Here is a 27,470-nt window from a genome sequence, read left to right as displayed (position 1 = left end):
AGCAGATGCGCCTGGACCAAGATGTTGTGGCTTTGCGATGACGCCTCCTTGCGCCAAGGAGCGCTGACAGCTCCGACTTTGGCTTTTGGGGCTCGTGGCATGTCTACCGGGGAAATGCTGGCATGGTCAAATGCCGCGCATTGCGTCGAGTAGACTATCACACATCCGGTACTTCATGATTACATGACCAAGCAGCAGCCGCCGCTCTGCTGAGGAGCATATGGATCCTCTCCACGCGGCACAGCGCCCCAGACAGAAGGGACCATGTAGTCTCGTGTGTTGTTGCAGTACGCAATGATGCTATGCGACATTGTCAGCCATATGCTCCGCCAACGTCAGCCATGGGATAACTCGACAACTCACCTCTTGGAAGCTTGCGAGACAGGTATCCTCTCCCGCTCGAGATCCTCGCGCAGCCTGTTGTTGAGCTCGGTCAGACGGCGCAGCTTCAGGTCGGCCATCGATTGCTTGTTCTTCTTGATTTGCGACGGGTCGCCGACGTCACGGGAAGTGTAGGCAGGCATTTTGAGTGTGTATGTGTGTTTGGATAGTTGGTAGAGATTATCGTAAAGGGAGAAGAGACTAGCAATGCCGAGGATGAGGGATTGCAGCCGATGGAGGTCGAAAAGAAGCTCGGACGAGAGAAGGTACTGTAATTGTCGCGATGGGGGGTCAGTTGAAGGTCCAGTCAGCGGTAGACGATGATGGAAAAGGACAAGACGAGTCCGGAGCGCGTGGGTGCCCGTGCAAGGAGAACGTTGCGATGAAAAGCAAACAAGGTGGCGCGATGCTGGCTGGGTAAAGGGGCCCGTCGCGGAGAAGGAGCCGATGCGACGCGCGAGGTAATTGGTACGGCTCTGATCAAAGAGAGGCCAATTGAGGAGGATCGTCAACTTACAGGTGCGGACACGCGATAAGGATTGAGGGCGGACGGGGACGAGGTCGAGCGACAAAGTGAGGCCGAGGCGACGGAGGCTGGAACAGGACGACGGGGCAGAGCCTGGGTGAAGGAGAGGATATGGGACAGCAGCTCGCAGGCAGGGACGTGCAGAGGTGGAGGGCAGCACAGCTTACTGGGAGAAGGGGAGAAGGGGGAGAGGAGAGGCCAGGGGCCAGGGCGCCGGGGATGCACCACCTACACAGCAGCGGCCGGGGGGCTCGACGCTTCCGTGCAGCCCCCCCGGGAAATTGAACGCCAAACGCTGCTCCACCAGCAGCCACCTGCTGCTACCAGTCCGCTAACACTAGCACAGCGGAATTCCGCGGTGGGCAAGATAGTGGCTGCTTAGCGGCCCCTGATCACAAGCAGGTCTCTGGCCTCGCCTCGTCCAGGTTCTGAGGGTTTGCGGAAATTGCAGCCGACAACTATGGCACTGGGGGCCTGCACCAGGCGCGGCCACAGCGCTGGCTTCAGATCTTTGCCGAGAGCCCTAACGGCGCGTGCGGGCATCTTCTTAATGCTGCAGTATTAAGTCTTGCGGTTGCTGGCCATGGCTGTCGATCAAACCCCGCGAATTGGGAGCCGATGCAGACTCATCGTGTAGCTGCTCCCCTCAAATTCCTCGCCAGCCGGATTGGGACTGAATACAGTGGCCAGGAGCAACTCCTTGCGGGCTAGACTGACTCGGGCGTCTTGACAAGCTCAGAGCAGCCAGCTAATCAACGCACCGCTAAGCCATCTGCCGCGAGTGCTCTTGTATCTTGGCTTTGTGGCTGATGACAGATTAATCGTGCAGCATGCTGCGGCTCTCTAGGACCCGGTTGGCTGAGGAGGTCTGAACGCCTGAATTCCACCAGGCTAACAGAGAGCCACAATACCGACTATTGACTCACGACGGGCGCTGTCTTCATGATGTGCGCCACGGCAGACTGAAGCTGGCACAGAACCTCGACGCGTATGTGAGTCGCGGAAAACGTTCCTGGAGACATTACAGCACTGAGTCCCAGCCAATGTTGCATCAGAGCTCCTTGGCGAGAGGCACATCCCTGGTCAAGGGGGTTGCATCTCTGAGCCTACTCCACCAGTCCGCTACCGTTTCTTGCTCGTTGGAAACAGCGAGCTGTGGGCAATCATGTCGCTACTGTGCGTTTCCTTGTCAACGTGAGCCTACAGGGGAGCTTGCGTGCCTGGTCTGCCATATCTCCTAAGTTATTAGCAGGCATGCTTGAAAACCGTCGATTGGGCAAACATCGTCAAGCACGAGCACAAAGGCTTGCGGCGGCGCACAGCTACCTCGTCGGCCATGAATCTTCTGTTGGCCAGGAGTGCGAGGTGCCCAATGTCTCGTTGATATTTTTGCCGTTTTGCGTGCACTGAATCGGGGCAATCACGTGGGCAGGGTCGTACCTTCCTTACATGCAAGTCTTGGGGTCAAACGGTGCCATGGCAAGAGCAACCCACGCTTGCCAAAAATGGATTGTAAGTCTTCTGAAGTCAAGATATTCTTGTTGAATTATCATCACGATTCTTTGTGCCATTGCGGCTTCTCCTGGACCGTGAACCATACGATAAGGATAATTCCGGACGACTTACGACGCCCTACAAGATGGCAAAACGTCAAATCATCGGCCAAGATTTGGAGCCTCTCCAAGCTAACAAAGTGCATATCTCCAGCATCGACACACCGGAATTCGATACGCTGAAAAAAGATGTGCACGATACTATTGTACAAAGGCAGTTTAGTGAGGATGCTCACTTCCTTGATCTAGTCAAGGAGCACTTTGCTACTGCCCAAGGATCCAACAATGGAGATGTGCTCCTCTCTCTGGTCAATTGCAGCATTAAGACGGAGGCTGAGATTCGACAGTTTATTAACGACCAGGCAACGGTACATATTAACCCCATCCGGGGTGATATGGATGCGTTTCTCCAGGATGAAAGTCGTGACGACTAGGCCTCGTACGACATCGACCAGGACCGGGAATGGACCAAGTTCATTAATGAGCTTAAGGACGCAGGCTTCCCCGAATTGGTAATTAAGTTTCTGTCCAAGCCTTCTGGACCACTACGTGCAAGCCTCTGCACTGAGTGGCATTATCCAACTTTGCAGACAAGCAAGCCTACCTTTGGATTCACACGAGATCGCACTAATCCGTGCTTGAGATGGGAATGGAGAAAGATCGAGGGCGCCTCGCGAGTAAGCAATACTGATTATATCCAAACCTTCAGTATCCTAAAAATTAATATAGGTCTGCACCCGAGACCGATATCCAATACGCATTCCGCATAACCCGGACGGGCCACAATGGGAAGCAATCTTTGGGCCAGATATAACGCCAATCCTTGATGTCTGTAACCGATTTACAGACCGGCAGCTTCGCCCCTTCCACAGTGTTGTTGGACGGCATAACGTTGAGCATGTTACGAAGAAGCTACAGCAGGATAACCAGCTCGTTGTCGAGAAGGTTACTTTCAAATATCCCTTGCACTTGTTTAATGAACTAGCTCACTTCCTTGTTGTGCGGAACAAAGCCTTGAAGATACAGCGCATCGTCTTCTTGTCGTACCACGGGATGGCTTTTTTCTTCGATTCAACTAACCTACAAACTCGGCTATGGCACGATCTGATCTGGAACTCAGCTTGCGAATAGGCTAACGTGCCTATTCGGACCCAGAGACTTTTCAGTCTTTTTGGCAATAAATCAAATGCGTTACACGTGTCAATCAAGCTCCGGGCCCACGAGAAAATCTCTGGCGAGATTATCCCTCTCGATGACGTACGCAAGGTCCTCGAGCATGAATTGATCGGGGACGACCAGTTACGAGCCGCCTTAGGTGCTCTCGAGGATGGCACTGAAAGTGGCTTTCGGTTATACCTGCAGCGCTGTTCTGCCAAAGGGCTTGCAACTAGGTCGACTACAGAATGGAAGTAATCAGACGCAGCGAAGAGAATGCAAGATGGAAGCCGAGATGGATTGCAAAAAGGGCGTGCAATCCAGTCGACTACGGAATGGAAGCAATCGCACGGGGTGAAGAGATTGCAAAAAGGGCTCGCAACCAGGTCGAGCCCGGAATGGAAGCAAACACGAGCCGAGAAGAAAGCCGCCAAGGATATTGCAGACATCATCCTGCTAGAGTCCAACATTACGGCTATGAGAGCTATCGCCGTCCTGCACCAACTGCAGAACAAATCGCCTGGGCTTATTGCCTAAGCCACACACCAGCCACAATCTTGACCCCGCTACGACAAAACGCCCGCCCACGGCCCTCCTGCCCACAAAGCCGCACGATTTACGAAAATCTCAGCGTCTGCCTCACTACAGCCGACCCCGCCACATCATCTCCGGCCTACGGCCTCACAACAATACCAGTCTCCTGCCTCTGGTCGTTCCATCAAGGAGATTGCCCATCATGCCGCCTCCGCCGCATCAGAAGCCCGAGAATGTTCTCAAACGGGCGCACGAGCTCATCGGCGTCAACCAGGTGCCCGCCGCCCTCACCCTCCTCCACGACCACATCACCTCGAAAAGGTCCCGCAATGTCCCCATCGCCTCCCTCGAGCCGGTGATGCTCCTCCTGGTTGAGCTCTCCGTCGAACAGAAGAAGGGAAAGCTCGCCAAGGACGCCCTCTACTCCTACAAGAACATCGCGCAGAACACAAACATCAGCACCATCGAGCTCGTCCTCAAGAAGTTCATTGAGCTTGCCGCCGAAAAGGTTACTGCTGCCCAGAAGAAGGCCGACGAGGTTCAGTCCAGCCTCGAGGCCAACGCCACTGCCAGCGTCGACGATCTCGAAGCCAGCGAAACCCCCGAGTCTATCCTCCTCGCCACCGTCTCCGGCGAGCAGTCCCGCGACCGAACTGAGCGCGCCGTCGTAACGCCATGGCTCAAGTTCCTCTGGGAGGCGTACAGGACTGTGCTGGACATTCTCCGCAACAATGCCAGACTCGAGCTCCTGTACCAGAGCACCGCGACCCAGGCCTTTGACTTTTGCCAGAAGTACCAGAGGAAGACCGAGTTCCGCCGCCTCTGCGAGCTTCTCCGCAACCATGTCCAAACCGCCGCGAAGTATTCGACACAGATGCATGCCATCAACCTGAACGACCCCGATACCCTGCAGCGCCATCTCGAGACTCGTTTCCAGCAGCTCAACGTTGCTGTCGAGCTGGAGCTGTGGCAGGAGGCCTTCCGCAGCGTCGAAGATATCCACACCCTGCTCAATCTGAGCAAGCGACCTGCCAAGAACATCATGATGGCCAACTACTACGAGAAGCTCACCCGTATCTTCCTTGTCGGCGAGAACTACCTTTTCCACGCCGCCGCCTGGTCGCGCTACTACAACCTTCTGCGCCAGGCCGCCATCCTTGTCGCTTCCGGCCAGAGCAAGAAGTCGGACAACCCCGCCGCAACCGAGGCGGACCTTCAGAAGGCTGCTTCTTTCGTCGTCCTCTCCGCCCTCTCCATTCCTGTCATTAGCACCTCCAGATCTCGTGGTGCCATGGTCGACTTTGACGAGGCCAAGAAGAACAAGAACTCCCGTCTCACTCACCTGCTCGGCATGAACACCGCCCCGACTCGTTCTGGGCTCTTCCGTGATGCTATGGCCAAGTCCCTTCTCAAGCGTGCCAGACCAGAGATCCGGGATCTGTACAACATCTTGGAGGTTGACTTCCACCCTCTCTCCATCTGCCAGAAGATCTCCCCCATCCTGGCCCAGATTGGTGCCGACCCTGAGATGGAGAAGTACATTCTTCCTCTTCAGCAAGTCATCCTCACCCGCCTCTTCCAGCAGCTCTCCCAGGTTTACGAGACTGTCGACTTCTCCTTCGTCGAGAGCCTTGCTCAATTCCCCGAGCCTTACCAGATCAGCCGCAGTACTATTGAGAAGTTCATCATGAACGGTAACAAGAAGGGTGACTTGTCTGTGCGTATGGACCACGCTACTGGTGCTCTGAGCTTTGTCAAGGACGTTTTTGCTTCCTCAAAGGCTGTCCACTCTGGCTCCGCCGCCGGTTCTGCTGAGAGCCATACCGGCAGTGTCCAACGGCTCCAGAGCACGCCTTCTGAGATCGTCCGCACACAGCTCACCAGGCTTGCGACAACACTGCACACTACCTGCTTCTACATTGACCCCACCTTCCAGAAGCAGCAGATTGCCGCTCGTGAGGCTGCTCTTGCCCGCGCTCAGGCTGGCGCTGAGAAGGAGCATCTCGACACCCTGGCGCGCAAGGATATCATCCAGAAGCGCAAGACTGAGGCATCTGAGGCCCAGGCCAAGAAGGACAAGGAGAAGGCGCGCCAGAAGCGCCTGCAGGAGCAGGCCCTTGCTGAGGCTGAGGAGCGTCGTCTTGCTCAGGAACAGAAGGACCGCGAGGAGAAGCGTCTCAAGGACGAGAGGGATCGCGTTCGCAAGGAAGAGCTTAAGAAGCAGATCGCTGACCTCAAGATTGGCCCCAACGCCATCGACATCGACATGGAGAACCTGGATGATGTCGACAGCAACACCATTCGTGCCATGAAGCTAGCTCAGCTCGAGCGCGAGAAGAACGACATTAACGAAAAGGTTCGCATCATTGCCAGACGCATGGACCACTTGGAGAGAGCTTTCCGCAAGGAGGAAGTCAAGAAGCTGGCCGACGACTACGCTGCGCAGCGCGAGCGTGACCTCGCCGCCTACGAGAAGACGAAGATTGAGACGCTCAAGGAGTCCAAGGAGAAGCACAAGGAGAGCGTTGAGCTCAAGCACCGTCTTACCCGCCTGATGCCCCACTTCGAGGCCTACAGGAAGTCGCTCCACGAGCGTCGCCGTGACGAGTTTGAGAAGCGCCAACGTGATGCTGAGCGCGAACTGGAGAAGCAAATCACCATGCGCAGGAAGGAGTACCGTGAGCGCAAAATGCGCGAGAAGAGAGAGCGTGAGGAGCAAGAGCGTGCCCTTCGCGAGGCTGAGGAGCGGGCTGAACGCGAGAAGCAAGAGCGCGAGCGGAGAGTTGAGGCTCAGAAGGCCGAGTTTGCCCGTCTCAAGGAGCAGAAAGAAGCTGAGCGCCAGGAGGCGCTGGAGAAGGCTGCGCTGCAGGCCCGAAGAGAAGAGGAGGCGATGGCTCGGAGAAGAGAAGAGCGCGAGCGCGAGCGTTTCGCTCCACCTCGTCGCGAGCCTGTTGCTATGGATCGTTCGGACTCCAGTGGTCCTCCTGCTGGCGGTCCTCCCCGCCTCAATCTTTCTGGCTCGAAGCCCTCGTGGCGTGAGCGCGAGGCCGCCAAGACCACTACTGGAGGCTCTGCCCCCGCTGCTCCTGAGCGGGCTCCTGTTGAGCGGCCCCCGCCCGAGCGCCAGGCTCCTCCTCCACGTGCTGCTCCCCCCTTCCAGCGAACAGAGCGCCCAGAGTCTGGAGAGCGTTCTTCCAGCGGTGGTCCTCCTCGCTTGAATCTCGCTGGAGGCAAGCCGTCTTGGCGTGAGCGTGAGGCGGCCAAAGCTGTTGGTGGTGCCAATGGCGACTCTCAGAGCGCGCCGGCTCCAGCTCCTGCGAGCAACGAACCATCTTCCCAGGCTGCTAGTGGTGAGACTCTGAAGCCTTCTGGAGCCGCTGGCAAGTGGGTTCCCCGTCACCTGCGTGACAAATAGGTGAAATGGCAACAACGCACAGGCATGGATTGACTGGAGTTTTGGGGTTTAATGTCGCAATGACCTCTGTATTTAAGCAGAAAAAAATGAACATTGCATCGTCCAATTCTGGCAGCGCCGCATTCTCGCCTCATGCGTGTTGAGCCAAAGTATTTCACAGCGAGTACTTTGGGTTCAACTTATTTACGATAGAGTCCTTTAGAGATTACAAGACAAAAGTATGGCGATGACTACGATCATTCCTCCACCGGCTGTGGGTTGTTTTTCATATTCGGACTCCTTGAATTGTTGCGTGTTGAGCGCCACAAGTGTGTTTGGCCCCCCAGGATAGACGGGCGGAAGTCCATTTCTCCACCTTCTGGTCCCCAAGGCTAGCAAACCAAATGACCTTGACCTCGACGTGCAATCCTTCAGCCCACCCTAGAACTCTGGCATACCATACATAAAACCCAAAGCCACAAACACTTTATATCATGCCACGAGTCTTCAACAAATCTTGTAGGTATCCCATCATCATGCGTGTATACGAGACTGCCCCCTCCCGGAGTCATGGCTGACAAACATCGACTTAGCTTGGTACGCTGTCCATGCGTGGGGTGCAATGCGTGTAGACGAGGACCTTCACTTGGGTCACGCCAGCGCGTGTAGCATTTCGTCATCTGCTGATCGCAAACACTAGCAACACTTGCCGATACCGCAAGATCAAGTGTGAGTCCAGGTCGCTGTCTAGCCCCGTTTCGCATTCGGCTTGGGCGAGAACTAGCCTGATCATTGCGACTCAGGTGACCAGGCCCAACCCATCTGCGGGCAGTGTAGTCGCATCGGGCGGTACTGCGATCGCGCAAAGCGAGCGCCTAAAGTCCGGCAGGAGCTCAGGCACTCTGCCGAGCAAGCAGACGACAGCAGCAAGGACTGCGGCGGCGCAGCCACACCTGTTACCTCGCCGCGCGACGCACTCCAGTCGTCACGGACAGCAGACTTCTTCCAGCACTACATTGCCGAGCTCGCGCCATGGTATGATCTCAGCGACGGCCGCCGGCACTTTGCGGTCCAGGTCCCCATCCTCGCGCTCGATGAGGCGCTCTTGTTCAATGCGCTCATGGCCTTGTCGGCTATGCACTTGGCCAGGACCAGCATGCCCTCTGCTCGCCCGGCGGCCGAGTCTTATCATGGGATGTGTATTCATGCCCTGATCGGCCTGACGGAGTCAGACTCGAGATTGTTGGAAAATGGGATTGCGCTGGCTGCGACGTGTCTGCTGCGATCGTACGAGATTCTCTCTGGTGAGGACCTTCCGCCTCAAGTCGTCGTCATCTTTGAGGGGCTGTTGTATGCTGATGCTCAAATGTCGTTGCCTTGGTCAGAGGATGCCGATCCCAACAGACATCTTCAAGGAGCTTACTCTCTCGCATCACAGCCGCATCGAGGCTTCGGACATGACCACGCCAGCACAGGGAGCCTGCTACTGCAGGGATTTTGGAACTACCTGCGCGAGGACATAACCTTCAGCCTCTTTGGCGAGTGTCCACTAAAGATTGATCTTGCAGCAGTGTTTGTGCCGCCAAGCGCAACAGGGACCGATCACGATCACTTGAACAACATGTCCGTGGTATTGGGCAGTATCATCAATGGTCTTTTTGGCAGAAATGCGACGTCGTCTGATACGAGTTGGACGACTTGGATTGGTGCGCTGCGGGGCTGGATTCAACAAGTCGCGGGCACTGTCTATCCTTTCTCACGAGCAGCCGGCAAGGCAGTCGCTTCGGACTTGCCCTCTGTCCGCGTGCTTCAAGACTGCCACGGTATACTTCACCCTCTTTAACCTTAGGAGCCATCTTGGGACTGACACACCATGGTAGCCTCCGCGTGGCATTACTTTCTTGTAGCTTTATGCGTCCTCTCGAGCAGAGCCCCAGCCCAGAAACGACAAGCAGATATTATCGAGCTGGCGTCTTCCTACCAACCGCACTTCTCTGAATGCAAAGGGCGCGAGGAGTTCTTGGAGGCTGCAGCCATGGAGATATGTGGCATAGCGTTCACGTCCAACAGTCCCGCGGTGATTGTGAATGCCTTTGGGCCAATATCGTTCTGTGAGTAACCAGTCACACGGTGCTGGCTGGGAGACGTTCTCGATTACCGGGCTAATCAGAATTGAGCCTCAAGGTGCGCGATTCATACACGATAAAGCAGTACAAGAGGACATCATACGACATCTGTTTGCGTGTCAGAAGAGGACGGGGTGGCCAGTCCAGCGAATTGTCGGTCGTCTTGAGGCGCACTGGAAAGCCGAGCTCGGGCATCGTTGAGGCAATCTGTGCTCGATCGACCCTTCGATCGACCCTTCGAGACTAATAGGCCACTTGTCAATTGCAAACCAGATCAGACCCGGGACGCAACGCACTTCCTCCACAAACATGTCAAGTTTCGCCCAACCCCACAGTCAGCCATGACACTCCCACTTCCTTGGCTGTTTTTGAACGTCCCGATTCGTCCTTCTCCCATCCAGGATTTCTAGATGGCTGAAATCTGCGTCTTTCTATTGGCCCGTCATCGTGGAACGGATGCGGAACCCCAGACCACGAGTCACTAGCTCGCCGCTAAAAGGCGGGTCGAAAGCCGAGCTCGGCTTTGGAGGCGACGACTTACACCACTTTTGAGGCTGGAACTTCTCCGCACCGACGATGTGAGCAGCCGCCGGCCATGGTTGACAGCAGCATGGCCAGCATCTTTCAAGTATAAAGACCAGCACGGTTTGCCCGTTCTGAGGTCGTCGGGCGTCGTGCCATCTGCTGTTGTTCACTAAAGCATTATCTGGTCTGCCACCACCTAGGAACTGGTCAACTCCGCAAGCCTTGGTGTACGAGATATACCGAGACGATTCCTCTTCTTCTTCAGACTCATTATGAATTTCGCTCGGCAGCTTGTCCGGACAAGCAGCAAGATCAAGCCATCTGCGCTCCTTCAGTCCTCGACCAGAGGCTTCGCATCAGTCATGACCGGGAAGCTCCCCACCGTCATCAGGCCCAGTGCCAGCGAGATCAAGAACAGCAAGCTCGACGAGAGGAATGTCGAGATTGCTGTTCGAAGTCTCCACCAGGATGGCCTCGTTGTGGTCGAAGATGTCATTCCCCACGAGCACATTAACCAGCTCAATACCAAGATGACCGAGGACGCGCTGGCCTTGCAGGCTCGCGGGACGGATGGACCGTACAACTACAACCTCGGAAACCTGCAGCAGGATCCGCCTCCGTGGGCGGAATACTTTTACCCGTCCATATTTGCTAGTAAGTGAACTCCCATATCTCCCACATCAGACACGCACCTGGCAGAGACGGGTTCTCACTCGGTGACACGTAGACAAAATCGGCACGCAAATCACGTCCAGCGTCCTCGGCCCAAGGCCCAAATGGACTTTCTGCTCAGCCAACTCGGCGATGCCTCCGCTCTCAGGATCGTCACAGCAGCCCCAGCGTCAACCGGTCCATTCGGACGCCGACTTTGCCCACCCGAGCCACCCCTTCGCCCTCGTCGTCAACATCCCACTTGTCGACATGACTCCCGAGAACGGTTCCACGGAGCTCTGGCTTGGCACGCACACCACCCACGGCCGGGACACGCAGGAAGGCGCGCACGGAGACCGCGCGAGCGGGCGGATCCGGCAGCAGGTCATGGACCAGTGGAAGGCCGACGCCCAGAACCCGTTCCGCGGCGGCGAGTGTCAGCCCCCGGTGAAGAAAGGGAGCATTGTCATCCGGGACCTGCGGCTGTGGCACGCGGGCATGCCGAACCTCAGCTCCACGGGCCAGGTGCGCGTCATGCTCGCGATGATTCACTTTGCCAGCTGGTACCGCAACCCGATGAGGCTGGAGTTTGCCGAGGACATCCGGCCCGTGCTCGAGGAGCTGGACGCTCGCGGGGAGCTGGGGCTCGAGGTCCCGGTGGACTGGGTTTCAGTGGACAAGGCCAGGAAGGGCTATCTTGATCGAGGGTTTGGGAATAGCTATGACTTTGATCAGGCGGCCCGATAGGATAGTGTACTTCAGCTGGTTGAAATCCGCTGTGACCGTCCTGGGTCCCGGGCGTGAAAATCCAGGCCTGCATTCTCTTGCGAAATATTGTACAATGGACTTCCAAAAGGATGCGTGCCAATGGTATCGCTGCACGCACGTGAACCTCCCTATACCTTGCTCAAAGTCACGGTAGACAATACCGCCCGGCCCTCTGTCCAAAAGTTTGGTAAGGAAGACCCCTAATCAGAGCGGACAATCATGCAAAGCGCGGCCTCTGACATACGTACCAATCTGGCGGCACCTAAGGGACCTTCTTGACGTGCCGCCCCCCGGGACCAGCATCCATGAGGCAGGCCGGCGTGCCCGGCGTACCCTGCTTCCAGGGCGTTTAAACCTTCTGGACCCCTGACACTCAAACCTTCTTTCCTCGCATGCTAAGCACTTTATGTACTTTAAATATGCCAGGGGGCGCTTGGTCAACAGTACATACGCGTCCTGGCCCCCTTTGGCTCCTGCCTCCTGCCTCTTGAAAAAAGACTTTGGAAAAATATCAAAGCGCTTCCTACCTCTCCCCCTCTCTCTCGCCCTGGAGAACCTTGAAGTTTCTTGATGCACAGGGCTTCAATAAGGGGGAAGCTCCAACGGGGATATCCGCGAAACTCGAAAACACCATGCACCGGCCGGCGTCTGGGCTCTGCGCGAAAGCAACGAGTCCCCCCTGTAGAGATTGGGGCTCGACTTCGCCATAATGGCAGCTCCAGCCGCTGCCACCGTCGTCGTCGTCGTCGTCATCATCGTCGGTTTGGTCCCCTGCCAGATCACTCACCTCACTTCGCCCACTCGACCTCTCAACGGGATTACTGATCCAGCAGCCCTGTCCGGGTGCACCAGGGGGGCAAAAGTTTACCCGTTGGCAAGCTTTTCTGGCATGATGAAGTGAAACCTCCCTCCCCCTGACGAGGTTGGGGATTGTGGTATCGTTGCTTGCATATCGCGCTCCTGGGGCTTTTGTTACACGCCAGTGGAAACTTCCGCCTGAATATACACCTAGCAATGCAGCAGCGTCTTTGTTACCTCTGTTGTTACTAATATCCCATGCATGACTTTTCAGTAGGCCCCGGTGCTTAGATATCCTGCAATACGAAGAGCATGTGAGAGAGTGAGAGGGAGCGAGAGGGAGCGAGAGGGGGAATGGGACGCGTCGCAGGAAATCGCACCCTGAAGTTATAGACGGGGGGGGGGACTTCCGAGAATAAGTCCAGGTACGTCAACGCCTGGCTAAGTGACGAGAACTTCTCTCTTCCCCCAATCGGTTTTTGAAGCGTCGCAGGTGACGACGACGACGACAACGACGACGATGATGATGATAACCCCCTCCCCGGTTCCCGTGCAAGGGAATTCGCGCATTATGCTCGTTGGTGGAAACCGGCGTTCTGACCTCGCTCTCTTCGCCCGGCTGTTCCGAATCCCCGAGATATTCCCCCAAAACCATAAACCACATTGGAGAGAATATAATCATGGCCCTTGCTGTGTGTCCTGCCCTGCCATGCCGAGGCTGACCCCTCCACCTCCCTCCAAAAATGGCAAACAAGGCCCCAAGAGAACCCCTAATACCCCAATACTGAACAATACCGGTAGTGAAAAGTCAAAATAATAATAATACCATTAGCCGAACAGTCAATGTAGCACTCGGGGAAACCGGCTCAGGCAAGTTTTGTGACACACACACACACACACGCACACATGTCGTCGGTCGATCCCCCTTACCCCTTCCGCTTTCTCTTCCAATGCGCCCCCTTGCCTTCTTCGCAGGAACAAACCCCGACCAATTAGCTTTCTCTCTGATTTTCTTTTTGATTGTCACCTCCCCCTTCCTTCTGCGGGACCTTCTAGAACAAACTGCTAACCAACAGCAGCATCGTGCAGGGGGTGCCGGGGTGCGCGCGCAATGCGTGCATGTTGTGTCTCTCATTCTCCGAAAAAAAGCCCCTGCATGCATTGAAGAACTGGGGCCCTTGTTGCTGTGGAAGGGGGCGAAGTCTACCAGGCCAGGGCCGACTGGCCGACCAGCCAAGGGGTAGAGAGAGAGAGAGAGAGCGAGAGAGTCGCAAGGAGAGTTTTCAATGCAAGTACTGTCGTACAAAGGGGACGTGCTTCTTTTCTCTCCCCTCGCTTAACTTGGCCAGCCAGCGCCAGGGGGAGGGGGGTTAAAGACCAAAAAAGACCCCGGCTGGCTGGCCGGGGGCGATCATAGATCAAACGGCAAGGGCATTTGCGCGCGCATTCGTCATTGACAAAGATAGAGTTGGCTATGCTGGTCAGCAGGGAGGCAGGGAGGCAGGCAGGGGCGGCTTCAATTTCTGGGAGGCGCGCCGCGCGTCTATCGCGAGAAGATCTTCACTCTACCTGCCAGCCAAGGCGCACACACACACACACACACACACACACACACGCCAGCCGATTTACGCAAAAGTTCGTAATGGAACGAATAAAGTTTTGATTTCTCTTTTCGAGGAGGCAGTGCAATAATGCCTGTGTGTCCCTTGCGTCAACTATCTGTGCTCGTATCGTAGCTCCCTTCCCGTCGTCGTACATGGTACATCTGTGCGGCCTGCTTTCGGCTGCACGAAAAGGGAAAGCAAAAAAAAAAAACCCCGGAGAAAAAGTCGTGATCCTAAATGTAAACAAATAGATCGCGAGATCTTGTACCGCCCAAGTCTAAGTTTATAAAATGTCCAACTCGAAGATTATACCTCGTGCCTGTCGTGTCCCGCCCAAGCGTTGTTGTTGTTGCTGTACGAAAAGGAACAGCGGGACTCCCCATGGTGGTAAACGGAACCATGTGTTGTAAAAACAGATTCCTGTCCCGTAAAGTCCAAACCCCGTGTAAATGTGAAGGGCAAAAAAAAGGTTGAGCGCCGAAAGCTATGCAATAATGAAAAGTGGTTGTGTAGTACATGGTTTGTCGTGATTCTTGTACAGAGAGTACACGAGGGTCCTTGGAACGAATGGTGATGGCAATTGCTTCAAGCATTCTTGGATGAGACAATGCCAGTGATCCAGCTGAGGTCGTCGACCAGATCACCAAGGCCATCTTCAATTTGAGGTAGGCTGAGCACGTCGGGGTGGCCTAGAGGCATGACAACGCCATCGCCAGCTTGCGCCACGATGGATGGCGATCCGAAAGCGACAGCGATGGGACCGCTCCCCTTCTCTGAACCGTCGATGGCAGGTTGCGGTAACCTGTAACCACTGAATGCTGGACTTGTCTTCGACTTGACCGCCGGCGATCGACGGAGCGTTGTCCGGTCTTGAGCTACCTCGTCCTCGGACTCATCAAAGAACGAAACCTGGCTCTTGTCTCCTCGAGACTCCCCAGAGGTGTGCGAAGTAGGGGACAGCGCCGTTGGGGAATCTACTCGGGCGATGAAGCGAGACTTGGGAATACGAAGCTGGATGGTGTTGGCCGGACTGGCATCTGAGCTTGGCACCACTATCGGGGGCGGCCGGTGCGGCGGCGGAGGCGGCGCACTCAAGCCCGTGGCAACCAAAGGCAGTTGCGTCGAGGTGCTGCGCATGAAGGAAGGGGGCGACAGCGTCGTGAAGGGCATGTTGTCCAGAGTAGGGGAAGTAGTGAGAGTGGCAAAGTTGTCATCATCGTCGTTGTCCTCGATCATGTCGTCGTGGTTCCACACCACGGGCTTGCTAAGCTCGGCAGGTGCGGCAGTCGGGATGTCCTCCCCAAGCAGGAATCTTCGCAGAGAATCAGGCGAAATATCACGAGACCGGGTGCTGCCCGAGGGCGTGACGCTGCGCGCTCTTTCCGGAGAAGCAGCCGGCCCAAGTGTCGACACATCGGCGTCCCAGTCGGCCAGTGTACGTGCCGAGCCGTTGCCTTCACGGCTGGATGGTCGGATGGTGCCGAATATCTTACGAGCCGAAGCAGTCCACTTGGGACTGGGTGAAAGCGAGCGCGCCGACCTCTTGCGCATGAGTTGGATGGCCGGAGCCGAGCCCACACGAACGTCTGGGGCGGCGGCGGCCACAGTCGATGGTTGAGGTGGCATTGGTGTCTTGAACTTGTGTTTAGGGTTGATGGTCTTGTAGTCGGACTGGCGGAGATTGTTCATGGAACAGCTTCGAAATCGCAGCGAGTGCTCGGTGGGAACCTCGAGGGTATTTACGATCTGGCCTGGGAGGGAAGGGCATGTTGTAGTTGTCGGCTGTCTGGGGTCATGGGTCTCTTGAGTGCCATTGACCTCGTACTATGGTATGGGTACGTCCCGAATTAGCAGTCAGACCCCGGTCCTGGTCGCGCGGAGTGGGCGAAGTGAAAGACTCACATAATAGTGGTACGTCTGACCCATCCGAAGCGGTCCTCCTCCACTCCGCTTGTTGGCGGCAAAGCCGGCTTCATTTGGCTGCTTCTGCAGAGCGTGGCAGCCTCGCCATTGACCCTGGTCGCGCCGGACATCACGCTCCATGGCGTAGTGCTGTGAAAAGTTGTCCCACGAGCCGATAAGCGTCACGGTTTGCACCGATGGGTCCGTCTCGCTTTGGAGTGACTGTTGTCAGCCTCGAGCCGAGTGCGCTGGGGATCTTTGTTTTCTTTCTTGTCCGTTCTTCTTCTTCTTGGACGCAAAGCTACAGGCACAGCAGGAGTATGGGGGGGATATTTGATTGTATATAAAGGCAAACGGGACGGAGACACGGACGGGCCAATGTTTATGAACACGGGTTTATTACCGCCCGCCCGCTCTGCAGCCACGCCGAGACATGTTCGGATGGATCGGACTCGCTGTGAAGAAGGTTCGTGGCCAGGCGATCTCTTGCCACTTGGGAATTAATCTGACTGTGTGTGTGTGTGTGTGTTGCACAGAAGCCCGCCAGGGATGTGAAGCAGGCCCAGCATCTGGGGGTGGCATGGGGAATGTGGCAGGGGTGGTTGGGGTCCAACCCTTGGGAGAGGCCAGGAATGGTATGTGATGCATCATGCAGGCGGCTCACGCATAAGCATGAGACATCAGCCTTTCGGACCCGCGCACATCCCGAGGCCATCAGGCACCGCACATCAAGGGCCCGAGCAGTGAAAGCACAGAGCATCCTTGCCTGGATATTGGACGTGTTTCTTTTGTTAAGCTTTGCCTTGTGGGTGCTTGTGCCCAGCAAGGAAGCTTTCGAGTTGCTTTTCGTCCCTAGGCGGGCAATCCGGGTGCTGGGTGGGTCCAGTCTGGCCAGCAGCCACGACCAAGACAGCCATGTGTCCAGATGGGGGGACATCCATGGATTGAGCTGGAAGGGGAATTGGTTGTGATGTCGGGAAAAGGAAAGAAAAGGAAAAAAAGATTACTAGGCAAATGACCCGATGCGCTGGGAGGCCAATGGGAAGCGTGCGCGTGTCTAAGTAGGGAAGCGCCAGGCTGTGGAATGACAGGGACTGGGGTCGAGGAAGAAGCAATGGAAGGAAATGACAATACTGGATAGGCTATGACTTACAGCATGAAGGTGAAGAGCGTCGCCGAGGGATCCATGTTGACGGCGACGACTTCAGACGATGAGTCCACCGGGGCCCACCACCGGCTCTGTCAATGTCAAAGAATGCTTTTTTTGTTTTTGCGATGCTTCCCACGTTCCGTACGAACGGCGGCTTCCCGTGAACTTGGTGCCCCGTCAGCGTGTCAGACTCGAGGCTGGGTGGTCGAGAGGTGCAAGGACCCCTCGAGCATGTCTCGGGGCAGCGGGCCAGAGAGGAATCTCAGACAGCGGCGAAGCACGGCCTCGCGGAAAGGGCGTAAGGAGGTCGGTTTCTGGAACCACCAGGCACAACGCAGACGCTCGCTCGCTTGGGCCTCTTGTGGCTGAGCCGGAGTGAGCAGTGCGTGCTGCTGGAGGCTACGAACCACACAATGACAGCAGACTGCGACGCAAGTATGCAGGTACCAATGCGACGCCGCAGAAGTGCCCTGGCATGGAGTGGCAGGGCCCTGGGGAGATTGGGCAGCCGGCGAGCGTGCCAGTGAGCAGCAGGGCAGGTCTGCGTCAGACCCTGACAGGGGGCGGCACTGCTGACACACCAGGAGGCAGACCGGGGCTCGACAGGCAGCGTGTGTGTGTATGTGTGTGTGTGTGTGTGTGTGTGTGCTGTGCGCGACAGGCGAGCGAGACGCGTAGCGTACGTAGCGATTAGGCGGTGTCTAATCGAGGGCGGTGGTTTCAAGAGGCCGTGGAAGAAGGACAATGCGCAGGATGTGGCCGAAGCGGACTGCCGGGGTATAAGTTCGGTCGAGGAGGCCATCTCACAGCTGTGCTGCTCGACCTTTGCCTGCGGGCGCTGGCCTGACCGACTGGCTGGCACCGGTCTGGAAATGAGATGCGTTCAACAAGAACCCCTGAAGCACAAGATGGGCCAATGAGGGCGCCTGCTGGAGCTGTGAGGTTGCTGGAAAGAGGCAGGACCGCCGCATCGCGTCCAGCTAGGCCGCCGCTAGCATCGACGCGGCTAGCACGGGCGGGCGTGCTGCCAATGGTTGGCTGCAACCGCATGCATACCTTAAGGTGCACTAAGGTAAGTACCCTCAGGTCGCTGCTGGGCAACAGCAGACTTTCAGGCTTGCTGCACGTGCCGGATCCCCCAAAGCCAAAACCACAAAACGGCTGCTGCGCCGCGCATGCCTGGAAGCTTAAGAACCTTCGGAAGGTATTACGTCGACTCGGCCTTGAATTCACGGGGCAGCTCTAAGGGTACGGCCGCAAGGGCGGGCGAGAATGGGCATCGGGAGCGCCACTGCCAGGCGAGGGTCGATGTGATGGATGCTGCAAGGCTGGAGGCTCCAGGGACCCCGTCAAGTCAAGTCTGGTGCTGCGTGCGGGCAGTCGTCTCCGGCGCATCAGGGCAGGTGCTCCAGTTCTCCTGGTCACGTCACGATGACCTGGGCCGGCCAAGACGAGACCTGGAGCCGTGCAATCTTGGTTGGCCCCGCCCGCCTGCGCCCCACCCGAGCAACAACAACACCAAAGCACAGTCGCCATGGCTCGAGAATGGCGCACCAGCTGCCCATGCCTTGATTACCACAGCGACGTGCCCAAACCTTGCTCTCAGGTCGCCTTACACGTGTCCCCTCCAGAAGGGCAATCTTTGTGCTGCAATCAAACCCTAGCCGCGCCACTAGAATGCTCAGCTTCATCATCACCATCATCACCATCATCCTCCTCCAGCCTCGCTCAACGTGGAGCTCGCCCTTCAGGCGTCTTTTCGTCTGCACGAGGTCAACACGACTAGTCGGCATCTCGACCCTTGTGGGCTGCAGTCTTTGTTTGACATGTCCCGTTCCAATCTAATCCAGGGTCCAGTCTCCTTCTCCACCACATCCGGCCGAGCTAAGGCGCCTAGAGCCTAGCTACCACTTTAGAGCATCGACAACACCCGCCCGTCCTCAACGGCGCCCTTTCCTCGGAAGCGGGCACGATACCCGGGCATACCTTCCGTCCGCTTAGACGTCGCCTGCGTGTTTCACGCCTGCCGCCGGTCGCACGAGCTTCGGGTCTTTGCACAGTCCTCGCACAGCACTTGCATTTGCACGATCCTCGACGACAAGTGCTCTCTGTGACTAGAGGAGTCGACACCACTCGCGCTGTCGGCACTGCGTGCTGTTCCCCCCTGGCAGTGATCGTCTGCGCTCCACAGGGTATCGTGAAGGAACGAAGAAAAAAAAGAAAGCTCCGTCAAAAGTGGACCGTCCCAGGCTGCTGGGAAACCCGGCGCCGGCCAATTTCCAAACTCCAAGGTCCTTCCCAGTCGGCTGAGCGTGCGTCCTGGCCCTGACCATGCCAGTGAAGTCATAAGGTCTTTTGCAAACCCCCGGATCCTGGTGCTTTATTGACTCTGCGCAATCTCACTCAGCCGCCCATGCTGCTGGCAATTGGAACCCCCGGGCTGATCATTGCTCAGGCCAGAATGTGACCCCCATCACACAAAGATTCTTCACACGGTCAAAAGAAAAGCAGACGTCACTCATTTTCTTCGGTGAGGACAAAACAACGCCACGAAACCTTGCCCAAAGCTTTATTTCTCCATCCTTCTGGGCTGGCGTGCGCACACAGCCCCATGCGTCTGTGCCCCCTCCTCGTGAACCATCGTGAATCTTAGAGGCTTGCCAGACGAACACTTTCGCCGGGTTGCACGGCACGTCGTGTAGAATGGAGCAATAGCCAACAACTATCCTGAGCGCGGGAGCTCGTCCCACGTCGACTCCCCCTGCTTTTTTTTTTTTTTTGGGAGGTGGGGGTGGTTTATGTCTGTGTCGTCTTTGTGCTCTTCCACGTCCCGCGGGCACCCGAGACAAGGCGTACAGAATAAAGAAAATCTGAAACACACTTATCCGCGCGTCCGCCGCAGGCACTCGATCGAAGCTGCATCGATCTGCTTGATTGCTTGCTTCATGGTTTGATAGCCCCCCCCCCCCCCCGGAAGCCGCCGCCGCCGTCCGTCGTCGTCAAGGAAACCGCGCCGCAAGTCTCATCCAAACCCGGCCGTAACATCAGACTCGATTCTTTGAGGGTGGATCTCACAGCGAAACACACGAAAACAAAAAAGCAGGATTTCGCGCGAGTCCCCCTTGCTTTCAAAGACGGAACGGGGACGGTTCCCCATCCATGGTTCTGGACCAAAATGGACACAAGACAACCAGGAAGCTTCGTTGCACAGCATTGCATAGCACGACACACACAGCACATCACATATCACATCACATCCCCCCCCACCTCCTCCCCTCGAGCCTACCTATTGGCCGCCCAAGGACTTATCTTGTTTTCCTGTATTAGGTAGTTCGACCACTTACGGCGGCGCGAGAGACGTCGTCTTGCCGTTTGTCATGCTGCCAGGACGCCAGTCCATTCAACGAGCGGATAGCAATAGTTAGCAAATTGATAACCTCCCTGCGCGCTCAGAAATGTCAGAATCTCTCCACAATGTGTGGAAGAGTTGATGATGATACAGCTTTCCGGACAGTGGGGGAAAACAAAACCAAACCCAGTACCTAGGTTGTCAAAGAAACTTGAAAATTGTTGACTTGGTCATTGCTACACACTTCACCAGTCTAGCCTGCTCGTGTGTCACTCACATCAAGATGGGCTCTTACAAAGGAAGGGGGGAAAGAAAAGGCATAATTGCGAGACTGGCGAGCCGAGAAGCCCGTGGTCATCATCGCCTTGTACAAATTGCATGGGAACCTTCGTCCCCTTCAATGCCACACAGCCACGAGGGTTCTAAAGCGATGCATGTGATCGGGCTTTGCCTTTCGTTCCCCCCCGTTCCCATGACCTTTTGTCGTTCACGAGTCTTCCGACTCCGGGCTCTTCGCAATGGAGCGCGATCCTCATTGCTTAGTTCGTTCCAGGCACAGTCTGCACAATGTCAACGCAAAGGGCTCACGCAGCTTAGGCGCAATCATCCATAATTCTCATTCTTGACCATTCAAGAGCTGATATTGCGTCATCTCCAATCTTCCTCATTCGTCCCTCCACTCCTTCTATTGCTTCCTTCACCAAAAGTGATGCAGTATTGGTATCGCATGCAAAACGAAAATCAAACAGACGCAGTCATATGCAACAGTCGCGAGACAATGGAGCGCCCCAAGAAAATCAACAAGAAATCCAACCCTGCAAGCACCGCCATATGCCTAAACCCAAAACACCAATGACATACTGCACGCTTTTCTTCCTGGTCCGCCTGGACACCATTCACCTTGTGTCCACGCAGGATTGCCTACTGCAGTGTGCATGTGACACATGCATTGTGGTTTCCAGGCCAAATTAGTTTGCCAGTAACGCATATCGATCGCTTCCATCCGGTGGTGTAGGCGCATAGCCTCCTAATGCTAAAGAGCTGGTCGACGAGTATTTCGAAGACGTGGACTCTTCAGTGATTGTGTACGTTCCGAGAACCGGCTCGGACGCCATAAACGAGCCAGTCGTGTAGTTGTTGCCGAGTGATGACTCCTCAACAGGAGGCAGCCAGTCCGTCAGAGTCGCATCTAGGTTGCGGCTCAGGTGCCTGGGGACCTTGCCTTTGCTGTCAAAATCGCTCGTGCCTCTAACGATTTCGCCAACTCCGCCCTTCGATTCAATCCAAAGTGCAAGGGAGGGGTCGTCCCAGCGATCAATGTAGTCGAGCTCAATGTCCAGCGGCCAGTTGACTGGATCGTCTCGATTGCCATGGACAGCCGCGATAATCTTCTTCGCCTCCTGTTCCCATGACGATTTGACAAGGGTGATCAGGTTTGCAAGGCGGACCTCGTTTGATTTGGACAGGGCAGCGTTCTTACCCAGCTTGCCACAGCTTTTGATGAACTTCGCCTTTTCATCCTGGATGACATAGTCGCGGTCGGCATTCGACAGCGGAAATGAGACAATCTGCTTATTGAGAGCAAGTGCGATGGCAATCTTGCCAAAGTGCTGCCGGCTGAAGTTGTTGTTCTGACAGTCGACCATGGCCAGACTCTTGTTAGTAGCAAGAACCCTACAAAGCTCGGTAATGTCCTCAGCAGCTCCAATGTCGTGATTGCGCACACGCAACTGGCGCAGGCACGTGTTGTTCTTGAGACCGCCCAGTGCTCCAGACATGCCCCATCCAAGATGGCCGTCCTCCAGCTTGCCGCTGTACCCAGAGATATCGAGATACTCCAAAGTGTCGTTCTGCTCAAAGAATCTGTATAGAAGCTCTGAGGTCTTTGAGCCTGCGCGACTGGGCGGGCCCGTGCCTACCATACTGAGGAACTCGATGGTCTTATTGTGTGTCAGCGCCTTCAGAAGGCGATGAAAGTTTCGCTCCTGCTGAAACTGGATCATGTCCAAGTGCAGTCGCTTAGGTGCCTCATTGCCGTGGATGAGATCGATCCAGTCGGTCGATTCATCTTCAAGGGGATTGCCATTGAGCAAGACGCGGAGGTCGTGGTTTCCGACTACACGGCATAGAATTGTTGTTGCCATGTCTCCTGTGAGGCCGCAGTTGGTCAAGTTGAGAATTCGCAAGGAGTGCATCGTGTCCAGCTCAAGATATTTGGAAATTGCCGTGACAGTGTCAAAGTTCATCTGTGAACGCGTGAGTGTGTGCTATCCCCAGCAATGGTGCAGGTGGAATGCGCTTACCTTCCAGCCAGATATGTTGATCTCTTCCAGCTTCCATGGCTCATATGTTGCAGCATCCCACGGCCTGAACAACGGCCCGTCCAGGTCCCCCTTTACCGTGTTGGCTAAATTGATGCGCTTCAACCGTCGCGCATCATTCAACAAGTGCGCTACCTTCTGCGCTTGGAGTCGACCGGGGTTGTTGGACACGTCGAGGCCTTCGAGCGATGAAGTGTGCTCATGTAGACCCTCCCACAGAGTATTGAGGGCATTTTCGTCCAAGTCACAACGAGCACAGGCGAAAGATCGCAGGAAATCCGGCCTGTTTTGTAGGTTGCGTGCTGAGAACAAAAGTTAGCACAGACATAAGAAAACAGGTGAAGCACCCTGCTTACAAAGACCAGCCACATCTGGGCTACCAAGGGGGTTGTCGCTGATATTTACGGAGTTGCATCGAGTTTGGCAAGACTTCCACAGTAAGACAATAGGCGGTAAAATCTCGCACGACCGAGTCTCCTCAGGTTCCTGTGCCATGATCTGCTGAGTCCATCTCTTGTTCAATGCCCCAGTCAAGTCAATGTGGCGAACTGACTCCGAGCCGAGAAGCAAAGCTATCAACTCCTGGAATAGGACAGATGCTGTCTCTGTAAGTTCGTACTCGCCGGGGGTCAGACTGCGTTTTCCTGTGCAAAGCAAGTCAGTACGCGAATTTAGTCGTTGTACAGTCGGACAGCTCTACGTACCAGTTCGTGACACCCAGACGGTAGACTCATAACGTGACGCGTTGTCGTACTGCCCCGCCAAGGGTGAGAGATCAATCTTGTGGAAAGACAAGGACTTAAAGTAGTCGTTGAAACGCAGAGCACGGAAAACGGCCAAAAGCTGGTGCGGGCTGTACTGGGGCGCCTTCGTTGGGGGAAGGAGGCGGAACTCAGGGGCATGCCGAACGTTCTTCCAGACCACGGTCCAGTTTACCGGGGAACAATGATATCCCTCAATGAAGGCATCAAGAGTTCTGCGGAAGCCGCCATAGTCTTCGCCCTCAGGCACGTGAATTTGCTGCGAATCGCCATCAATGATGAAGATCTCGCGACGAGTCCAGAATGGCCACGCAGGCTTGAGGTATGTGTCCGCTTTGAGGAGTTTGGTGGTTATGGTGCGGTGATGACGACTTGACAGCTGGAGTTTGGTTGGCTTGTCCAAGGGCAATCTAGCCAAAAGTAAGCAACAGGAAGCAACTAGAAGGAACGAAACGCAATGAGGGAGCTTGGCATACCGAAAAATGAGATCAAACCTCTCATCGTGTGAACTGGCATTCACCCTAGACAGCGTCACCAGGCCGAACTGTACGATGTTGGGATTGACAGGCTGGCCAGTGGGCGATTTCGTGAACTGCGCAATCATGCAAAGATTCTTGCTGAATGCGAGATAAAAGGAACATCCATCCCTCCAGCCTTTCTTGACCTCACCAGAAGTCGACCGTATTCTGGTGTACGGCCGTCGGGGCACGACGGGATATATCTCGATGTGGCTATTCTTGAGCTCTTTGTGTTTGGCCTGGATGATTTGTGTAAAGACGAATTCCACATGCGTCGGCGGTTGCTCATCTAGCAAGGCCTTGCTTCGCTGCTTCATGGCAGATCTGATCTGCTTCAACCACTCGTCGCGATCGTCCGGCTGGCTGAAGTCAAGCTCCAAGCACGTGAATGTCGACGAGCTGGTTGGCTCTCTCCACCAGACTTCAAGACCAAAGGATGGGCGGGTTCCCTCGTCTTTGAAGACGGAGACAATATGTTCGAGTGGGACCGTGGTATCTGCTGCACTCCGCGGATCTCGAATGTGGGATAACGTCGATATGTCGGCGCCGGTGTGGTAATCCGGGTTCGCAATGAATGGGAAGTGATCAACGGCGGCTTGGTGAGACTTGAACTTGAGCAGGGCAGCCGGTGTCAAGACAGCGTACTCCTTCTTCGCCTTCAGGATGGAGGTCTCGGGTTGCAATGGCCCGTATCGCAAGATACCGCCATTGTCACCTAGCAGGCTTGTCGTCGTGCTACTCTTGGGTGACGGTGTTGTCGGGACGGTCGAGCTGGAATTACGATCCACATTCTCCGAGGCAGTGGACTTGTTTGACGGTTGCCTCTCGAGATAGTCTTTGAGATAATCGGATGGGAGGCTTTTCCGCAGCGTGTTCCGCCGCTTCTGCGGGGAGGAGACTTCGGTCTCGGAGGAGCTGGAGATGGTGGAGCTGATGCTCAGAGACCTCAGAGCCTTGCCCGGCTTAAAGGAGAGGCGCCTCTGGGCTTTCTTGACCGGTTCTATTGTATCCATGATGGAGGACCTTAAGGAGCAGCACCTCTGGAGACACTCCCAGACACACGCTCAATGGCTCTAGAGAGCGTGGGAAGAATGGCCGCTCATGAGGTATCCCAGCAGAAGTCAAGTAGTCGTGCAGAATGCAAGGGGATGGAAGCCAATTCCGACTTCAAGGGTCCTGAGATGACGACGAGCGTCCAGAGCTCCGAAACCGTGTCCAAGCGGATGCCCCACTTGGCGATGGTGGAAGCGCAGTGGTTTGCGAACTTGGACCACGGATCCGAGAAAGAAGATCAGGGCTGAAAAAGGATGGATGCCGTCGGATTGCCACCAGACCGCGAGCGGAGACGTTGACCGAGCACAGGTGGGAGGAAGAGATCCAAGGTTACACGAGAGTCGACAGCTTCGCCGAGGGTTCGCAGGCACGAGAGCAGGCGGGAAGCACACGGGCAGAGGAAAGATGGATGATGAGGATTCACCAATGGGACGACGGCAAGGGACGACGGGGGGCGACGCGGTGGGCAGCCGACAAGCCGGTCAAGTAAGCAAGCAAGTCGTCGAGAGAACGCAGCCAGGAGAAGGTGCTGGAGCACGGAGGAAAAGCCTGGCAGGAGTGATGCGAGAATCGGGGGACTGTGACAGATCGCGGTGCAGGCAGTGAGTGGGCAGGATTCAAGGTTGGTCTTGATGCAGTGCAGCGCAGTGCAGTGCAGGACTGGCGGCGCGGGCTGGCTTGGAAACCGGGCAGCACCCCCGCGCGTCGAGGAGAGCAGTGCCTTGAGAGGAGCACTGTTTAGCGGATCAAGCGGCCAGGCCAGGGCCAGGCACCACCCACACCTCCGTCGATTACGAGCTGATGATGCGAACAGGGTACGCCCAATCCCGCGGCAGCCCACGCCCAATCAGCCCGGCAGGCACGCCCGCTGTCGTGGCTTGTCGTGTCTTGTCGTCTTTGTCTGGTCCCGGCCAGGGGGCGCTCCTTCTCCGTCGTCCCCAGATTGCTTCTCTGCGGAGTTGCTGTTGCTGCTGCCACAGTCCACAATCAATCAGCACCAGCGCCAGCCTGCAGCTTCTCCGACAGCGTGCCCTGTTGTCGCCGCCCGGATGCATGCATATATGCATGCAGGCCCGCGTGGCCATCCTAGGATACAGAGTACGTATTGTGCAGCCATGCGGGCACGATATGCCGCAAGCTTGCAGACAGACAGCCTCCAGAACTTTGAATTGCCATGGCCAAAGCACATCAGACTGTGAGGTTGCTCGATGACGCCGTGGCCCCGCTCCTGCCAGGACGAGACCCACCGCGCTAGCCCACGCCCATGCCTCAGGCCCACGTTTGCCTGATCCGGGCGGCCCCTCCCATCAAATGGAAGGAACGTGTGAGGGCCATCAAGGCCTTCCCAAGGCGGCACATAGCGCTTATCGCAACCTCGAAGCTGCCCATCTTCGACATCTGCGCAGTGCCCGCCTGCGATGCCGCCAACCCTCACAGCACACGGCGACACGATAACTCCCGCCGGCAGCGCCTGACAACCTTTTGGAAACTACCACTGTGGGGCCCCGACAGGCACTGCTCAGGTCATGGAGGCCTGTCACGGCCGCATTCCGGCGGGCCCGGGCCGCGTCGTCGACGTCAGTGTTCACAGCCACTGTCTGAGCGCTATCGAACCGGTAGCTCCATGGCATCTTGCTGTCCAGTTAGCTTCGGCCGAGCAACCTTGGCGGGCAGAGGCACAGAATTGTCCGGCTGTGCGACCGACGGATCGGACGCACCATGGCCCCACCCCAGCTCCTGAAGTGCGATTGCAGCTCCAGGCAGGCCAACCTCTGTTCAGCATAGATTACTTTAACTTCACGATTCCTTGATGCCAGCAACTTTTAGGTCACCTTCCGACTGATCTAGCCCTGCCCACCAGCCACAACGTCTCCCTACAGACCACGTGCTCGTCGTCGCGCAAGCAGGCTTATGACCACTGGACAACTCTAGAGCTGGGCTGGAATTGGCTCACGCAACCTAGCCTGGACGACGAGCATGCATCTGCATGTTTACCTTGGCTTCAGCTGAAGCGTATGATGATGATGGTGTAGTGTACAGGTTCTGATTGACCCACAGGTGCGAAGAAACCAACCCGTCCACAGCGCACTGTCTCGTGCGCGCGGGTTTTTTTCTAGAAGGGCACGTTTGCCCGCGAGGTGGATTCCGTCTATCAAACTCGGAACCAGGTAGTCGTGTATTCCTCAAACATGCCGCCCGGCTAAAGGCGGAGCCAGCAATCGCTGGAGGGTCGTGTCACACCCGACCGCCTGTGAGAATCGACCTAGATAAGGTAACCTAGTGTGACTGCGCGGCTCCCAGGAACATGGAACGGCTCGTGGTGAAACAGCCGTTTCCCCACACCATCGAGAGCGTCAATGATTGTGCATCGACAGTGTCGGCTTCTCCATTGACGAAATGC

The 27,470-nt window shown here is 56.1% G+C and overlaps 9 protein-coding genes across 9 annotated transcripts; 5 read left to right on the top strand and 4 right to left on the bottom strand.

The window, feature by feature from the left end:
* Positions 1-179: 179 nt before the first annotated feature.
* Positions 180-524, bottom strand: B0I36DRAFT_359740 (GGL domain-containing protein; the record flags this gene model as incomplete). The annotated part of the gene is made up of 2 exons (XM_046158186.1): positions 180-300; positions 364-524. 2 exons carry the CDS (start codon positions 522-524, stop codon positions 180-182), a joined length of 282 nt encoding a protein of 93 aa, XP_046017268.1.
* Positions 525-2,412: 1,888 nt separating this feature from the next.
* Positions 2,413-3,873, top strand: B0I36DRAFT_346156 (uncharacterized protein; the record flags this gene model as incomplete). The annotated part of the gene is made up of 4 exons (XM_046156423.1): positions 2,413-2,419; positions 2,440-2,828; positions 2,895-3,137; positions 3,670-3,873. The coding sequence occupies 4 exons, from the start codon at positions 2,413-2,415 to the stop codon at positions 3,871-3,873; spliced, it is 843 nt and encodes a 280-aa protein (XP_046017267.1).
* A 380-nt stretch (positions 3,874-4,253) lies between these two features.
* Positions 4,254-7,812, top strand: B0I36DRAFT_315639 (uncharacterized protein). Its single transcript, XM_046152904.1, has one exon. The coding sequence runs from the start codon at positions 4,352-4,354 to the stop codon at positions 7,562-7,564; it is 3,213 nt and encodes a 1,070-aa protein (XP_046017266.1). The 5' UTR covers positions 4,254-4,351; the 3' UTR covers positions 7,565-7,812.
* A 225-nt stretch (positions 7,813-8,037) lies between these two features.
* B0I36DRAFT_237958 (uncharacterized protein) lies at positions 8,038-9,870 on the top strand (the record flags this gene model as incomplete). Its single annotated transcript, XM_046149568.1, has 6 exons — positions 8,038-8,066; positions 8,244-8,272; positions 8,347-8,847; positions 8,929-9,366; positions 9,424-9,654; positions 9,728-9,870. 6 exons carry the CDS (start codon positions 8,038-8,040, stop codon positions 9,868-9,870), a joined length of 1,371 nt encoding a protein of 456 aa, XP_046017265.1.
* Positions 9,871-10,556: 686 nt separating this feature from the next.
* Positions 10,557-11,592, top strand: B0I36DRAFT_372324 (uncharacterized protein; the record flags this gene model as incomplete). Its single annotated transcript, XM_046160106.1, has 2 exons — positions 10,557-10,848; positions 10,922-11,592. 2 exons carry the CDS (start codon positions 10,557-10,559, stop codon positions 11,590-11,592), a joined length of 963 nt encoding a protein of 320 aa, XP_046017264.1.
* A 1,274-nt stretch (positions 11,593-12,866) lies between these two features.
* On the top strand, positions 12,867-13,368 carry B0I36DRAFT_315633 (uncharacterized protein). Its single transcript, XM_046152903.1, has one exon. It carries the CDS (start codon positions 12,932-12,934, stop codon positions 13,226-13,228), a length of 297 nt encoding a protein of 98 aa, XP_046017263.1. The 5' UTR covers positions 12,867-12,931; the 3' UTR covers positions 13,229-13,368.
* Positions 13,369-13,997: 629 nt separating this feature from the next.
* On the bottom strand, positions 13,998-14,740 carry B0I36DRAFT_315632 (uncharacterized protein). The gene has a single exon (XM_046152902.1). The coding sequence runs from the start codon at positions 14,666-14,668 to the stop codon at positions 14,249-14,251; it is 420 nt and encodes a 139-aa protein (XP_046017262.1). The 5' UTR covers positions 14,669-14,740; the 3' UTR covers positions 13,998-14,248.
* Positions 14,741-15,131: 391 nt separating this feature from the next.
* Positions 15,132-16,130, bottom strand: B0I36DRAFT_212157 (uncharacterized protein; the record flags this gene model as incomplete). Its single annotated transcript, XM_046148931.1, has 2 exons — positions 15,132-15,839; positions 15,918-16,130. Coding segments are annotated over 2 exons (921 nt in total), but the record flags the coding sequence as incomplete, so codon positions are not given.
* A 5,254-nt stretch (positions 16,131-21,384) lies between these two features.
* Positions 21,385-25,029, bottom strand: B0I36DRAFT_359736 (uncharacterized protein; the record flags this gene model as incomplete). The annotated part of the gene is made up of 5 exons (XM_046158185.1): positions 21,385-22,662; positions 22,720-23,039; positions 23,094-23,381; positions 23,442-23,908; positions 23,975-25,029. The coding sequence occupies 5 exons, from the start codon at positions 25,027-25,029 to the stop codon at positions 21,385-21,387; spliced, it is 3,408 nt and encodes a 1,135-aa protein (XP_046017260.1).
* Between the last annotated feature and the right edge of the window lie 2,441 nt (positions 25,030-27,470).

Source organism: Microdochium trichocladiopsis (genome assembly GCF_020744255.1).
Source record: "Microdochium trichocladiopsis strain MPI-CAGE-CH-0230 chromosome Unknown B0I36scaffold_2, whole genome shotgun sequence".
Lineage (NCBI taxonomy): Eukaryota > Fungi > Ascomycota > Sordariomycetes > Xylariales > Microdochiaceae > Microdochium > Microdochium trichocladiopsis.
The sequence above is the reverse complement of the archived record's forward strand: the minus strand, read 5'-3'. Positions and strand labels throughout refer to the sequence as shown.